This window comes from Clinocottus analis, unplaced genomic scaffold (assembly GCF_023055335.1).
Source record: "Clinocottus analis isolate CAN_PGR_092001 unplaced genomic scaffold, fCliAna1.0.p SCAF_4, whole genome shotgun sequence".
In the NCBI taxonomy this organism is placed as follows: Eukaryota; Metazoa; Chordata; class Actinopteri; order Perciformes; family Cottidae; genus Clinocottus; species Clinocottus analis.
The window spans coordinates 17,613,402-17,630,210 of record NW_027176153.1 but is presented as its reverse complement, the minus strand read 5'-3'; the positions used below and the strand labels follow the sequence as shown (position 1 = coordinate 17,630,210).

The following is a 16,809-nucleotide window of genomic DNA, read 5'->3' as shown; positions in this document are numbered from 1 at the left end:
ATTTGGCATTACTTAAATACTTAATTGTTTGTACAAATTAGAAAACTGTTTATTAGCATAACAACAAGCCCGCGGTGTCCTGCCTGCGTGTGTCACAGGTACTCCTAACATGGATGAGGATGTCGGCTGTAATAGGGAGGGTGTTCAAGTCAGGGCATGGGTGGAGTTGTCTCCAAGCCCAGCAACCCTCACGCTATATATATTTCTTAAGATTCCTCCTGGCTCTTTCATCTAGAGGACTGGCCGTCTGTCAGCACAATGCCAAGCAAACCTGCGCCCATCAAGAAGTCCCCGGTCAAGCAGGCGGCCAAAAAGGCGCCTGCGCCTGAACCGGCCACCGTAGAGGCTCCACCTGCGGAAGCTCCACCTGCACCTGCGGATGCTGCTCCTGCTGCTCCTGCGGAAGCTGCCCCGGCTGAGGAAACAGCGGCAGCTCCCCCAGCACCCGAGGGTGAAGCAGCCCCAGCAGGGGACACCCCCGCCGCGGAAGGAGGCACCCCAGGTACCCTGGGACCAAAAGCGCCTCGAAAACCGAGAAAGCCTCTCCCGGGACACGACATGCTAACTGTTACGCTAAGTTAACTAATCTCAGCTCGAGCATGAACAGCTGCGACTTGGGAGTCACAACTTAATTGGTCTGAGGTACTGCTGGTTTAATTGAACGTTTGATTTTTAGAAGCACGTTTTGTACCGAGCTCAAACTAATTTAAATAAAGAGGCTAAGCATCAGACGCCTGTCGGGAGGATCATTAACGTCACCGAAGCTACTCAGTTTCACTGGAAATTGATAAAGGTGATGAGTTCAAGGTGCAAACACAAGATGACTACTCCTCCATTGAATGTTTTGACCTATAGTCTCTGTTCTGACTCAACCAGGCTGATGCAGCTTTCTGTCCACATCATTGCTCTTAAACCAAAACTGTTATTTGTTGAAATGTAGCTTTCATTTACGGTGGCGCTTTAATATCCTTTGATGTTGATACAACGGAGTGTGTGGACTCGTGACGCTTGTGATCAGTATATTCAGGCTAAGAAGCTATGGAAATAAGGATTTTGTGAAATGTTTTTTATTCTCTATTCTTTCCTGGATCTACTGTAGATCTCTTCACTTCACAACACATATCAAACATCTAATCCATGTAAATTCAGTATGTTTAGTGATTGTTGAAATCCCTGCTGTCACTGCAGGAACAGTACTTGTGAGAAGCAGCACAACATTCATGGGACTGGATGTAGTCGAGTGAGTGGTATTGTTTTTGCTGGCCAACCTCAACATGTAACCCTGATGTCACAGCCACAGCGGGAGCCCACTCACTGACTCTTACTGAGTGTGAACACACGCATTCCACACATACAAGCTGTTATGCCTGATGTGTGCGTGTGTGTTACTTGCTCATCATCCGTTGTGTTTACTAATTGTTTGTAAAGTTCATCTTGTGTAAGTGTTCATCTTTGAGCTCTTTGTCTCTTGAATCACCCCATGAGGTTTCCCTTTGTGGCGACGTAATGGTCTTCTGCTGTGTGCAAATGTTTTACAACGTCTCGAAGATATGTCAGTGTTTGGTTCATAAATCCCTTCTTGTCACTATGAATGTTTAATGTTCCGTTCCCGCCTCCTCCGTTCTGCTGCTTGCTTCACTGTATCTTTACGAGTGTGTCGTGATCAATTTAGCTTGAAAGTGAGTGAATCCCAGTGTGAGTAATGTCAGAGTGTAAGTCACTAATTGGCTTTCATAATGGCGTTCTAACACTAGCTGCTGCTGCTGAAGACGATGCTGCTGCTTCTACTGCAGATGCTCCTGCAGACGGTAAACATAAACCACCACAAAGACACAAACATTGCTACTCAACCACAAAATACAAACAATGATGACTGCTTTATTTAAAATCTCATCAAACTAGTGCCACCCATCATGCTTCACCAGATGTGAGGACTAGTGGATTCTTAACAAAACTTTAAACCTCTTTCATATTATTTTTATATTTTCTAGTGAAATGATTGGGCAGGTTGAAATGTCACTTTACAAAAAAAGATGCTCCGGTTATGTTTAATCTCTCAAACATTAACCTCCTGCTTGTAGCTGCTCCAGCAGAAGCATCTGTCGTTGAAGAGCCGCCAAAGGCCTCCACGCCCCCACCTCCTGCAGGTAACACCCACATTGACACTCTGCTGTTCGCTCGGCCTTGCAAAACCCAATCTACGGTTATAAGGGAACTCTTGCATGTTAGTCTCACGTCCTCACTTTTTTAGAAGCTGGAAGTAGGAAATATTTGATATTTTTGCTTTAATAATGACTAAAACCATAATTTCGATATTAAAATTAGTTGCACATAATTTTATGTCAATCAATTAATCAACTAATTGTTGCAGTTGTACATCAGGTACAACACTTATGATAGAAATGGTTGTGCAGAATAATAACCTTTTACCTTAAAATATTGTCAATCTTTTAAGATTATAATCTGCAACTATTTTGATAATTAGTTAACTGTTATTCTGTTTTTTTTTATTCAAGCAAAAGTGTCCAACATGTATTTGATCCATCTTCCTAAGTGTGTGTTTTATAGTTGTAAAATGTCTGAGCATTTGAAAATGTCACTTTGGGCCAAAAGGAAATTTGTAAAAAAAAAAAAAAAAAAAAAAAAAAGAAGTCCTAAATGATGAATAGTTTAATCGAGACAATAATCCGCAGATTAAGAATACAAATAATCAGAGGTTTCCGTCCTACACGCATGTTGTAAAATAAAGGCTATGTAGACGTTTATTTCAGCTACTTTTACTGTCCACTTCAACTGCTGCACTGTTTGAACCTCCTTCAGTCCCCGCCAGCGCTCCTCTGCACCTTTCTGTGGAGGATGTGACAGATTCCAGCCTCACCATTAAATGGGACCCGCCGGAGACCATCGGAGACTCCGGCCTGGACGGATACACCATTGAATACTGCAAGGATGGAAGTAAGTCTGTGTATGTGTGCGTATGTATGTGAGGCAGCACCTGTCCCCTGAGAGTCAGAGGCCAGATGGTCTCTTGCTGTGTCCAGGCCGTATACGGCAGGCTGCATTTCACCGGCTGTCACTGTGCTGGATCTCCTCACACCACTTTTAGAAGTGCTCGTTTGCTCAGATGACAGCGTGCCTTCTGAGGTTTCATCAGGCCAAAGTGTGCTCCTTATGGGCAGGTTGTTTGTAAACCTGTTGACAGGTGGTACACCGCTTAACATGTCCCATTAAAGGATGTTTTACACTTTCAAAATGGAAAAAGGTTACAGGAGGAATGTGTACGTAAATAAATATGTTGCAGCCTGTCATGCTATTACGACATGTGGTCTTCAAAGTTAAAACTGCATTAAAAGCTCCATACTTTTTAACTAACACAAAAATTGTGTTCCCTGCAGCAACAAACTGGGTTGTAGCTCAAGAGGAGCTGACCCCAACTAATTTCTTCTGCATCAAGAATCTCACAGCCTGTGACTTGCTGCATGTGCGCGTGGTGGCTGTAAACCATGGTGGCCGCAGTGAACCTGGAACACTTGCCGAGCCGGTGCTCATCCGGGAGATTGGTGGTGAGTAGGAGCCAATGTTTTACAAACTGATCAATTATAAGAGGAATGACAAACAGGCCAAGCAGCAATTGTAATCTTCTATCTGCACGGCTGTACATGAGTGTAACGGTGTGCAAAAGGGTGCAACATGTCCATTTCTCTGCAAAAGTGACTGAAAATTCTTTAAAAAAATGTTGCTGCAACTCATAAAATGTATTGTCTCCAACCCCTTTATCAGTAGCTCGCCAGTGGTGGATCTTTAACTTATGACCAATCCGAAAAATGCTCATGTTGCAAGCAGGGAGGAGGAGGCGGTATTAACTGCCGGCAGCTAAGACGGACTGCAAAGAAGTATGCTCATAAATCTTGCAGGTGCAGACAAGACCTTTCATTAGCTGTAAATCATGCTCACACTTGTCCTCACATCATCAGTCCTTCAAATAAGAAGGTGAAGCACTTGCATATTTTTTCACTGAACATTTTACTTTTAATGAAATTATTAACCTTGTTTTTTTGCCGGTAGCGCCAACAGAAGCACATGACAAAAACTATAGGAAAGGTTAAGTGAACATGAAAACCAATATGTGTAATACCAATATACATATATGCTAAGTTTTAGCTCTGACTGATGGACAACAGTCTGAACCATCACTTGGATTTTTTTTTTTTTTGACAGGTTGCACATTAATTTACAATTAAAATGTTTAACTGCAGAATCACTCATCCCAAAGCTCTCCTCTGCTAGTATTCAGAACCAAACTTGGGTACTGCAGTGGCACTAAAATGGCTTCTGCTGTCTCTGTCTTCGAGATGATTTAATGGAAGACTGACTCAGGCAAAGGAAAACGTTTAGCTAATGAGCCATCTGGCAGCCATATTTTTTACTGACTTCAACCCTGTCAGTGTGACCTCACTGTCACTTTCTCACTTCAATTTATTGCAGTGGCTCTCTAGCTGTCCTCTCGTCTGGCACAGGTGTCACTTAATGTCTTGCAATAAATAAACACTCCATAATATAACATGTCTTCATTATGCCTATTTCAAAGTCACTCTTATGTGATTAGAAATATTAGCCACTCTTCCTCTTACACTGGTTTATGTTAAAAAGTGCAGCAAATGGCTTAAAAAATCCCCTAAATTACCAAAGTGACACTATCAACCTTTTCTTTGCTCCGTTAAACTGAAGTTGGTTTTGTTGCTGAAGCTGTTTCCATCAGCACTCACACCGAGTCACATTGACGTAGTGCGGACCTGAGATGACATACCCGAGTTATCCACTTCCAGAAGGACAGCTTAATGTCTTTGAGTGTATTTCCTGGTCGGGGTGTGGACTGCAGCGAACAATCAGCAAACAAGTGGAAAAAATGTAGTCATGCCACAAGAACTGCTGGTCAACTGAGGGGAGTGACACATGAGCCTAATTGATGGATTCTGGGTGGCTTGTTGAGGCGTAAATGCAGCTGTGTGTCCTGACCAGTCACCCATCTACATCCAAGCTTCTGATAAAGACACACTATCCTGATATGATGAAAGCCCCCCCACAAAGACTCTTTATCCAGAGACAAAGACAGATTATAAGCTGTTTGCAGGAGGACCTGCTGGCTGCTGGATGCTGTCATGCCAGCACCATTTGGGGCATTGCTGGGAATGGTGCTGATTAGCAGGGATTACTGTTTGAGCCAAATCTGGAGGCAGACCTGATCCCCATGGGGATGGTTGGTTCCAGGGGCCATATCTCAGCCGCTGCAGCAATGATACGGTGACAAGTGTAAGGACAAAGAGGAAGAGACGCACTGGGCCAGAAATCTGGTTAGAAGCGGCACAAAAAACGATGTACAGAAGGACGCAGGGGAGTTTAATCAGAGGACATTTTGAGTGGCGAAGGAGAAATGGGCAGCGGGTTTGATGCATCCTGTAAGCCCAAAGAGCTTTTCAGACATTTGCTGCTTATGCAGAAACATGCAAGAGATGCGGTTCCTGATATTTAGCACCCGGCTATCCAACATAGTGGTGAATTAAATGACTCAAGTCCTAACTGCGCCGCAATGTCATCCATATCCTTTTATCCACAGCTCGAGAAGCAGGTATCACTCATTATTTAAGTGTTCTGTTTCCAATCTGTTGTACTTCATGGTTCCTACACGTTTGACCAGTCCAATTAGTTAAAAACTGGTGACAACTTCCTGGTGCTTCTTTGTGCATTACAGGAGGGAACACATGTTGGCGTTTATCCTCGTGTCTCATCACCAAAGCTATTTTAAGAGCTGCTAGATGCAGGGTCTTCCTCTTTTGCCTCTCTGCCCAGATACTGTTCTTTTCCTCTTTCTGTAGCTAGAGTTTCTATGTATAATTACTCATAAGCGTAAATAAGACTGGGACATGGATTTATTTTTAACTTTGATTACCATTCAGATGGTAAACTCTTAATGTTGATTGTTTCATATTTTTTACTTTCTACATGTGTTTGTCTTTTTGTAAGTACTGTGTTCTTAATGCTAATAACATTTAATCTTACAGGCAATGATTAGTTTAGATCAGATTTTGATTATCAGTGAATAAAATGGTCATTCAGAATTTCTCAAAGCCCAAAGTGACATCTTCAATATGCTTGTTTTTTTTGGATCCAGAAGATATTTAAAATAGAATTATATGACAAAGAAAATAATTTTAAAAGCTGAAACCAGAGTATATGTTGCCTTCATTCTTGAATAAAACAATTAATCGGTTATCAAAATAATTGCTGATTAATACATCTTAATCATCATCCTTTATAAAAGACTAAAGTAGAAGGACACATTCATACCAAAAACTGTAATATCAAAAGTATTAAAGTATAATGTTGTGATAAGTTAGGATTGTTGGTCCGTCTGAACTAACTTTGGTTTATTGTAGGTCCTTAAGTCATGTTCTCTTATCAGTTTAGCTGAAGCCGGTCTATTTGGTCTTGTTGACCTGTCTTTTTGAGCAGTCATGCCCCACTTTGAAGATATGAACAGGAAGTTTGTGTATCTGAACACTACTGGCTGGTAATTTTAATAAATGTTGTCAAGCAGGGGATTTCTGTCCAGGTTATGTCAATATAAAAAAAAAAAAAGCCAAAACAGATGATGGCTGAAACGGAAGATAAACATGGCTGACTTGATTTCCTGTTTTTCAGAGCGTCCCAGGGTCCGCATTCCCCGCCATCTCAAATCCTGCTATGTCAAGCAGGTTGGAGAGCAGATCAATCTGGTCATCCCCTTTCTCGTAAGCTGCACATACACTCAGTCTGTAAAGTCCATGAATAACAGTACAGTTGGCACGTAAAACTTTACAGACCTCTCCTTGTCTCTCTTTTTGCAACTCCTCAGGGAAAGCCCAAACCTGTGGTGTCCTGGCTTAAGGACGGGCAGCCTGTGGACTCAAGGGTCAACATCAGGAACAGCGACAAGGACAGCATCATATTTATCCGCCACTCTCAGAGGGAGGACTCTGGTGTTTATGAAATTACCGTCAAAGTGGACAGCTTTGAGGACAAATCTACCATCATGCTTCAGATTGTGGGTGAGTCGCACGTGCTTATGTTTACACACAAACGGCACACTTAGATGCACGTGTGCGTGTGTGAGAGGTGTCAATGTGGACTTATTTCTGAAGTATCTGTTGAATCTGCTCAGCTGGTTGTGCAGCCGGCTCGTCGGTTCTGAGGCTCGTGACTTGCTCGAGCAGAAATTCAAATCAGTAGCCGACATACATCACACCTCCTAACAATGATGACCTGTGACCCTGCTGTCAGCTGCTGCTGTTAAAATGTGTGGCCTCATGCTAGCGGCATTAGCATCCAAATATATGGTTCACTTTTGATCTTGGGAGTAGACACCTTTTATGCTGTTAGTAAAACACTGGTTATGATTTTAATCCTTTATAAATACTTACAGTAATGGTTTTCCTCAGACCGGCCTGGCAGTCCTGCCAATGTGAAGCTGGTGGACACCTGGGGCTTCAACGCTGCTCTTGAATGGACCCCTCCCAAGGATAACGGCAACACAGAGATCACCGGATACACCATCCAGAAGGCCGACAGGAAAACCGGGGTATGACAGATGTATAGCGGGCCAATCACGTTGTCAGACTGTGGGAAGTTGCAGACATAACCAGGTTTACACTCAACGCAAGAGGTTAACAGGAGTCACACCATAGATGCTGTATGTTTTTGATGTATGGTTCGGTGTCAGATTTTGTCTCATTTACGGGGATGGTGCCACCACAACACCTGCTATGTAGAGCAGGTTGGAGACACATGTCTTGTGTATTTTGCCTGTTGATTATATTCCCCATTGTAACAACTTTTTCTTTCATTCGCTGAATGTGTTGGCCGTATTTACATCATTTAATTCACTGTGATATTTATACTCTCTTCATGTTCATCAACCCACATCTGAAAATTGGAAACACAAGTAATGCATGCTGAACAAGCAGAGGTCTTGCAGTTTCCACTTGGGATTATCTGCTAGGGAACATTACAACTATTTAACACCTACCAGGACAGAACGTACACGGCTACATTTGTTGGCGAGGACATATTGTTCACATCCCAACCATCAACTAACTTCCAACCTGAAGATATCAAGTTGATTGATAGCCCACCGAACATGACCGATTCAATAGAGACACATCCAATATAGTTTTCTGTCCATCTGGTGTGTGTGTCCCTCAGGAATGGTTCTCGGTGCTGGAACACTACCACAGGCTAACTGCCACCGTCACAGATCTCGTCATGGGCAACGCGTACTCCTTCAGAGTGTTCGCTGAGAACCAAGTGGGCATTAGTGAGATGAGCGCTGTCACCAAGGGGGTGGCCACCATCCAGAAGACAGGTGACCTCCTTGATTCATTCTTTAATTCCTCTAAGTTCAATGTGTTGATCATAATGGAGAGTTTATGGTCAGTGTTGCGCTACAAGTGTATACTAGCTATACTTTAATGAGCTGCATGAAGTGTATGAAGTGTCTTGAATGTGTGTTTATGAAGCAAAGGCTTGAGGAGTGGAAATGGCTTTGGCACTGCTTCAATCTTAAGTGGGGAGCTCTCTTTGGCTAGTGCTCAGCTACTTCTGAAATGATTTAGAAAAGAGGCTCTGACAATATGAAGACAGACAAAAGAGCAAATGTGCTCTTCGTATGCCTGTGTGTGTTTACCTGTGCCTACCTACCTGTATTTAGGGGTGGGGCTATGGGGGTCGAGTCACTCCACGATGTAATTGGCCGGTGAAAGCGTCAGCCGGGTTTGACTTTCTCGCTCTGCCCCTGTTCATTCTTGATACAACTACTCTGTTGTCACTTCTTCTGTGTGTCGTTATCCCCGTATTTAAACGTCACCCATAACTTCCCTATGAAGTCCAGCCTCACTGCTTCCAATGTGACTAAAATGAACGAAAGATGACTTGCCAGATATAGTGATTGTGAATGAAAGTGATTTTTGACAGTGTGGGAAAGGGGAAGTGACGGAGTAGATTGTACACAGGAAAAAACTAAGACTTCCCAACAGAAAGCAATGAAGTGATGAAAGATCTGTTTCCGTGAACTTTCACCAAATCTTTTAGAATCTTAGTTAAAGCAAAACTGCCAACAAAAAAATGTGGCATACTTTTACATTCAGACACAGTTAACTGTCCTGTGCTGTCAATATTGTTATATCCTTTGCATGAGTACAGACGGGTATTGTAAGAAGTGTTTTGATGAGATCTTGCTCCATGTGTCCACAGGTATCGTCTACAAGCCTCCAGAGTATCCTGAGCGTGACTACAGCGAGGCCCCCAGGTTCACAACACCCCTCATTAACCGTGCTGCCACTGTGGGATACACCACCAAGCTGCTGTGCTCTGTCCGGGGAAGCCCCAAGGTCAGACACTCTTAACTATACACTTTATATAATAATAATACAAAATATAACTATACAGCTGTTCATACACACCTTGCAATTATCATAGAAGCCCATAGATCATTCTGTAGTTTAATGTTTTGAGCCCATCACTCTTACTTCACCATTTCAGGTAAATGTGCCGTTTGTGCTTCTACCGCTATACCTTATTGGTATCCAGGATTACAATAGTGTCCCTAATGCTAATGGTTAGCTTTTTGACCGTATGCTCTCTTAACATACCTCAACAAAGGAGGGCCTGGGGAGAGGTCTAGAAGATATTTTTCACATTGCGGGAAGCTGAATGTTGCGATACATTTGTTGTTCTATACAAGCACACTTTTGTTTTGCCGAGGGACCCTCGTTAAATCATTTGAGGGTGTGATACACTGCTTCAAATGAAGTAATAATGTCCCTGCTATAAACATCCACTGTTTAAGTGGGGCAGGGCTTGCACTGGAATGCCTATTTGAAGTTTCAGTATGTCTCTCACTGCTGCTCTGGTTAAACATATCTTTACAGTTGTCTGGCTGTCGCAGACAGCTTAGGTGGCCGGCCATGGTGGAATTCAGCTGATTATGTGTCCTAGCTGTCCTTGACCACTTGGCAAAGACAGCAGCGGCTGAACAGTCTGCACGTGCCGGTGTATTAGAGACGAATCTAACAGGAACTAATCTAGACTCCAGCTAACATAAGGACTCTAGTGAAGAGGTGCTGGTACCAGTAGATTAAGACATTTCCAGAACTGTCTACTGTATTTGTATGGGTCATACAGTAAAACTCTTGCTCATCACAGGTGTCCGAATTGAGAAGACGCACTATGTCTAATTGCGTCTTAAGTGCATGTCCAGCAGGCAACCGAGTCGTAGAAGCTGTGTGCAAACACTGATCGTCTGTAGGGGACCACAGACAGAAAGACACTCTGTGAATGTGTACTTGCATATGAAACTGCTGTCACAGGTTAACCCCTCTATGTAACAGTTACACACACTTAATTGTAGCTCCTTATACATATCTATACGTCACTTAATTCTAAATATTTACAGTCATATTACATTAAAAAAAAACATTTTAGTTTAATTTACCTCTCAAAGTCTCTATCACCCTGTAATTCATATTCTCTCTGTGTCTCTCTCGCTCCCTCACTTGCTTTATTTATCTCTCTGGACATCCTATAAATTAAAATAGTTCACACTGGGCATTTGTGTGGGAGCTAGAGTGTGTTTATGAGCTCTGGCTCAGAGTCCAGAGTCTTTAAGGACTGCTGAGTGAGGTCCAGCAGAAAAGCCTTTCGTGTGATAAGTTGTCCTGCTGTGTCTGATAAAGAGCTGTCACAAACAGTGGCAGAGGCTACGTGGGTAGCTGTTAGAGAGACTAGAGAGATACGTAGAGAAGACAAAGAAGAGACAACGATAAGAAGTATATAGTCTGCTGTCCTGTCATGGCTAAGTGGAGATGAGGCTGTCACACAGAGGGCACTTACCAGCTGTCCTGCAAAGTTATCAGCGTGACTGAGTTAGCCCTGTGACATCCTCACACATGGATGCCCAAAGACAGAATTGTGATGGGACGGGAAAGAGAGAAAGGAAGATGAACTATTAAGAGCAGAAGAGGTGAATGGATGGGTTAATTAAACAAGACCATGGGCTCTATTTCCGTGCTGGTGTAGACAGCAGTGTCAGACCTGGTATTTTCTTTAGGCTGGGGAACATGAAGATGTGTCACCAAAGAGTGTTAAGATGTTTCAGTCTGGACCAACGTGTTGGTCAGACACAACTGTCCAACATTAACCAACCATGGAAAAAAAACACGAGCTGGGCTAAAAATGAATTAATCAAAATATGTTTCCCATACAACCTCATGCCTTTGCAGACTGATTCCCGGTTGCATGCATTGATGCACCGATCCGTACTATGATGTCATTTGATCATGTATTTTAGTGATACACCAACTCGTTTAAAAAAACTGCAGGTCTCCCAAGATGAACAGAACTAGCAGAACAAGTTCACATCCTGGTGCCTGCATACAAATATAGCACTTGGAGAATAATTTTAAAGAAGTAAATTAATATTAATCTGTGACTCTTTATCAGAGAATAACCTATGTACAAAATGTTTGACCTCCAGTTCTCGGACTTTCTAAAATAGAAGAAAGATCTATTTAGACGACTTGTTGTGCAGAACTAAATATGCGTCATACATTGGTGAGGAAGTGTTGTACAAACCCTTCTGAAATGTCTCAGCTGAGCTGAAATCCAATAAGCAGAGTCACCTTGCTTGAAGCCGGACCATGAGGAAATCCATGCAGGGAGAGTGTCACCGAAGCCCAATGCAGCACATACCTGAGGAGACTTGTATTACTCCCATTCTACCCGACTGTCACACTCAGCACACACTGTGTGAGCTCACAGGAGGACAAGTCATCATTTTGTCCAATGCGGAACAGGAATGACTGAAAGTCAATGTTGTGATAGTAAATGGATATGACTTTAGAATCCACCGCGCAAATGGAAATAAGAGAAAGGCCAGAAACTAAAACTGTTTAATGACATCATTCGAGCATGAGAGCATAGAGCTTTAAAACACATGTTTTTTTAAAATTTAGTACATTTTTTAATGTAATACTGAAATGACAAACCTTAAAATGTACATTCTCATTAACTTACTATGTACCTGTAATAATTTACACAGTCACACTGGATAGTGACCCTAAAAATCAAAAGTTCCCTCTATATCACTACTGATTTTATAAAAATCAGCACAGCTGTCGGTATATTTTCATAACAACTTGTATGGTGAGGAATGTTTAGGAGTTGGTTTTGACACTTCGACAAAACAGGAAAAGGTCTATTTGAGGTAAGCTAGTTGATAAATGTCTCCCTTCACCCTCTCAGCCGAAGGTCGAGTGGTTGAAGAATCAGGTGATCATTGGAAACGACCCCAAGTATCGGCAGAACTCGACACAGGGCATTTGTTCCCTGGAGATCCGTAAGCCCTGCTGCTTCGATGGCGGTGTGTACACCTGCAGAGCCAAGAACGAGCAGGGAGAGGCCGTGGTCTCTTGCAAGTTGGAGGTCAAACGTACGTATCTGATATTTACCTAACAGACAGGAAAGTGGTATTGTGTTGCTCTGAGCAAGAAAACAATTAAGTCCATTTACCAAAATGTAAAATGAATAATTTACATTTTTAAGAACTAGTTGTTGATCCCAGTTAATGATTCCAGTTCCCATGTCTCTGCATTTTAACTAATAATATACCAGAAATGTATTCCATTAAACACCCATTTAAACTGTATATTCCTCTCCTGACAGAGGTTATTCTTCCAGAGGTTGACAAGGTGAAGGGCAAATAAACCAATGCCTAACTCTAGAGGTAAGAAACAGAGAAATATCCACTAAATATTCTTTGATGTGTTGCGTGTAACACTATCACTGCTCCTTAATGCTTTGACCCATGCATGAGCTGCTGATACAGTTGTGTGAGATACAGATTGGCTCTTATGCCAGCTGACCAGCCATGCATTGCAGTGTTCTTAAACTAATAGCATCAAACCAATATAATAATGATAATTTGTCCTTCATTCTTGCCCTCCTCTTGCCTTCTCGTCCGTGCAGCCCTCTTCTGCTCCCTCCTCATCCCTGCTTTCGGATGTGGTAATGTGGCAAAGATTAATGTCAGTCAAATAGAAATACCAAATTTGCTGTTTTTACAGTGTTAATATTTCTATTTATATCCTCAATATTAGGCAGACGCATTTGAGTTTGGGCATTGGCACTTTCATATAAGCTTTCCAAAGGCCCAAGTGGTGTAGCCTTTCACGGAAAGCCAGGAGGATTTACTCACAGTGTAATTTCAACTGCTGACAAGGGAAGACTCATTAAAGCATTTAGAAAAGAGTGCAGTGACGAGAGAAGGTGGCACAATTTAGAAAAAGGAGACAAAGAAATTTAAACGGAGAAGAATGATAAGACAAATGACTTAATATGTTGTTGTGAAGACTAGTTGAAGGTTGTGAATGATAATGGTTTTATCTTACTGTGAAAGACTTGCCACCGCTTCTTTTTGCAGCACTATGAAACACGATCCGTTCATCCCTGCTGTACATTCAAAACATGTGAGCAAGGGGGCAATTAGATTATTTAATACCTTTTTTAAATTGCAGGTCTCTCGTATATATCCCCCCCGCCTCTTAACCTTGTTTCTCTTCCCTCTTACTGACCACCTTCTTAGCATAAGTAGGTCTTCACTAGAGTCTGTGTTGGCCTACACTTCACTAAAACTGTAGACGTGCCGTCGCAGAAGCATAGCACCCAATCTCAGGTTCTCCTCAGATGATCACTGCTCGCTCTATCAGCCCCGTTCATTTGTACTGTTAACACAGTTGGCACCGTAACCGAGAGACAATCGAAATGCTCCCAATCTCGTATTGTGTAATGTAATTATGCACTTTTTAAAGAATGTAGAAGAAACCTCAAATACAAGTGTGAACCTAAATATGAGAGTATTTTTTTTTCCCTTTAAGTTTTTGCTCTCAGGTGGACAAAAAAGATTGTTGGGTCATTTTGTACTTCAATGAATGGATGAATGGGACTTTGATCATTCTGCACGAGTTGTGTGTGAGTTTGTATACAGATGTTTTGCAATGTGGCCCCTATTTACTTAAAGTCATCAAGACTTTTTTTGATTCTCCATTTACCTCGATATGCAAGAAAAACTAAGTTTTCTTCAAGAATTCAAGGTAACAGAGGGTCTGTAATTGATATACAAGTGGTCATTTTGTGAGTCAAATATCCCTTTAACCTTGCCTATAGAGTCTAAATGTGTCATCCTGGTCGTTGACTTCATCAAATAAACAGGGTGAAGTTGTTATGCTACATGCACACAAAAACTCTGACCTTTAGTGCGGTCAGGGACAAGTATGTGTTCACACTATACTGCAAATGGGGTCACATGCCTGCCTGAGCAGCCCCCCAGCGTGGCTCAAGTGATCCCATCTCACCGCTTCCCCGATGTGCTGTGATACATTCACACCTGTATTTACAGCTGTCCACTTGCGATCACATTACCAAAGATTCATATTCATGTCAAGTGTAAACTGCGGCGTGCAGATGATGTAATCGTGCTTGTGAGTTTTGGGACGCTGTCCCATCAGACACAGTGATGTTACTCCAGATGATTTGACACTAAGCCAAACTCCTCACATTACCGGCAGTCAACAGGTGTTTAGTGGAGGGCTTTGAGAAGAAGGGAGAATTGGCTAAGAGGGCAGAAACCGAGCCAGATATACTTGATGCACAGAGGATCTGTCAGACACACCGATAAAAAAATGAATCCATACACACTCTCTCTCAACATATTCTTGGCTGAAGTGATTCTCACCATCTCACGACCCCATTGAACTCTTCTTTTGTTATTATTTTTCCACCAGTAAGAAATCCAGGTCTTATGTTTTTAAGGTAAGTTTGCGTGTGTGTGTGTGGCCAGCATGTTTTACCAATCTTTATGGGGACATAAATCTGTTAACGGTCACATTGTGGGGACTCCCGTTCCTTATGGAACAAAATGCAGGTTCCCAAAACATAAGTCATTATGTTTTAGAATGAAGACTCTATTTAGGGTTAATTTAAGTTTAGGTAAGGGTTGGTATTAGGCTGGAAATGAATGTAAGTAAATGAAAAGTCCCTGAAAGTCATGAAAAAAACCCTGTGTGTGTGCATAATGATTCCTTCTAACCATTTCTGTGTCTCTCGTATCTTGTCCAGAGTGTTTGAAGAGGAGAGAGAAATATTAATTGCAGTCTGTGCAGCAGTGTGTACATAATGAAGAAAGGTAAAGAACAACAAACCAACATCTCCATATCGATTTCCATCCCGACTCCCCCACTCCTCCCAGTATGCAGGGAAGACCCGCGCCTCCCAACCTATCCCAGTTTGTAAAATGTTGTATGTTATTTATGTCAGTGACATGTATGTTAGGATATATTTACAATGTTTTCTTTCTGCCTGTATGCTGTTTGTTACAGTGTATAGATGTACGACTCAATAAAACAGTGCAGCCTTGGACATGCTATGGCATTGACTGTATGGATGTTTAATAAAAAAATGTATTTTATTATGTATTATGTGGATTTTTACACACATTTTAAACATTGCTACACATAGTTTTATGATAGACAACATTGTAGGTTAGGTTTAGATGCAAGCTTTTGTCATTATACAACACAACTCGTCAGGTCTGCTGTGCTCTGGCCTGGCAAGGTGGCAAGGTGTAATTATGATTTGTCCATTACAAACAAATGTTATTGCATGGCAGATAGTTTTGGATTCATCTGCCAAGGTTTTAATATTGTCTCTTAGATATTTGGCATTGGAATTTTTGTTTGTTTTGCTCAAATCATCGACATGGCACAAGAAAATCAACAGAAACACAAGTATCCGCATGACTATACCACCCGTGGGTATTTTATGTTTTGTGCAATTTGGTTGAACCTTTTAGAGCCGCCTTTCAAGCCCACGGGTGAAGATGAGTATTCATTTTAAATTGCTTGAAAGGCGGCTCTAAAACATTTCACAAAAGATGGCAGCTACAATCAGCTTTCATTCTTCATAAATTCCATATTCTTTTTTTGTGTGTGTGTGTGTGTGTTTTTTTTTAACAAAACTCCTGTCTGAAGCACCTGTGTATGTTTTGTATGGCCAAAAAATGACACCCATAGGTTGATCTACACTTATTGATAAGAATGTGCTCAGCCATAACAAATAATAAATAACAATTCTGTGTTTGGATACTAATACAATCTCACTGCTATTTTTTTTTACATAGATTTGTGTAAAAAACAGGTGATGTATCCAGTTATAGTCAATATTATTTTAGTATTCATATTAATCTTTTTGAATGTGTTTTGCCATAGCTACAGGTCAGAGTCTTGACTGGTCAGAGTCTTGACCGTGCACTCTAAAAAGCCCAACTTCAAATTTGTTGTCCTAACACATTTTTTTAAGTTGAGTCAACAAATAGCGTTGAAAAAAGTTGAACTAACTCAAAATCTCAATTTTACTAATGAGGAGTGGAATCCACTGAAAATGTTAAGTTGAGAAAACTTAGTATAGTGAGTTGGGCATCTACTGAGGTAACTAAGACCACTGTGCATGTGTCAGTAAACACACAAACACACATAAATAAAACATATATATATATACTACTTTAATATTATATTTTAAATAATGAAATAAATATTAAAATATTTTCTTTAGCCCCTGTTTAAGATACATTGATTTGATAATACCATTGTTTCTTTATTATATTTCGATAGTTTTTCAGATCTCATTTGATTTTTACATCTTAATCTTAAACTGCTGAATGTCTGT

General features: G+C 41.4%; 1 protein-coding gene across 2 annotated transcripts; it reads left to right on the top strand.

Moving 5' to 3' along the window:
* Positions 1-258: 258 nt before the first annotated feature.
* Positions 259-15,553, top strand: mybpha (myosin binding protein Ha). 2 transcript variants are annotated; one of them, XM_068597517.1, is made up of 13 exons: positions 259-502; positions 1,755-1,808; positions 2,082-2,147; positions 2,821-2,955; positions 3,396-3,563; positions 6,700-6,788; positions 6,893-7,085; positions 7,476-7,615; positions 8,239-8,398; positions 9,286-9,422; positions 12,334-12,520; positions 12,754-12,814; positions 15,205-15,553. In XM_068597517.1, exons 1-12 carry the CDS (start codon positions 259-261, stop codon positions 12,792-12,794), a joined length of 1,614 nt encoding a protein of 537 aa, XP_068453618.1. In that variant the 3' UTR covers positions 12,795-12,814; positions 15,205-15,553. The 2 variants fall into 2 exon arrangements, with proteins under 2 accessions (XP_068453618.1, XP_068453617.1); XM_068597516.1 differs by lacking the exon at positions 1,755-1,808.
* Positions 15,554-16,809: the final 1,256 nt, after the last annotated feature.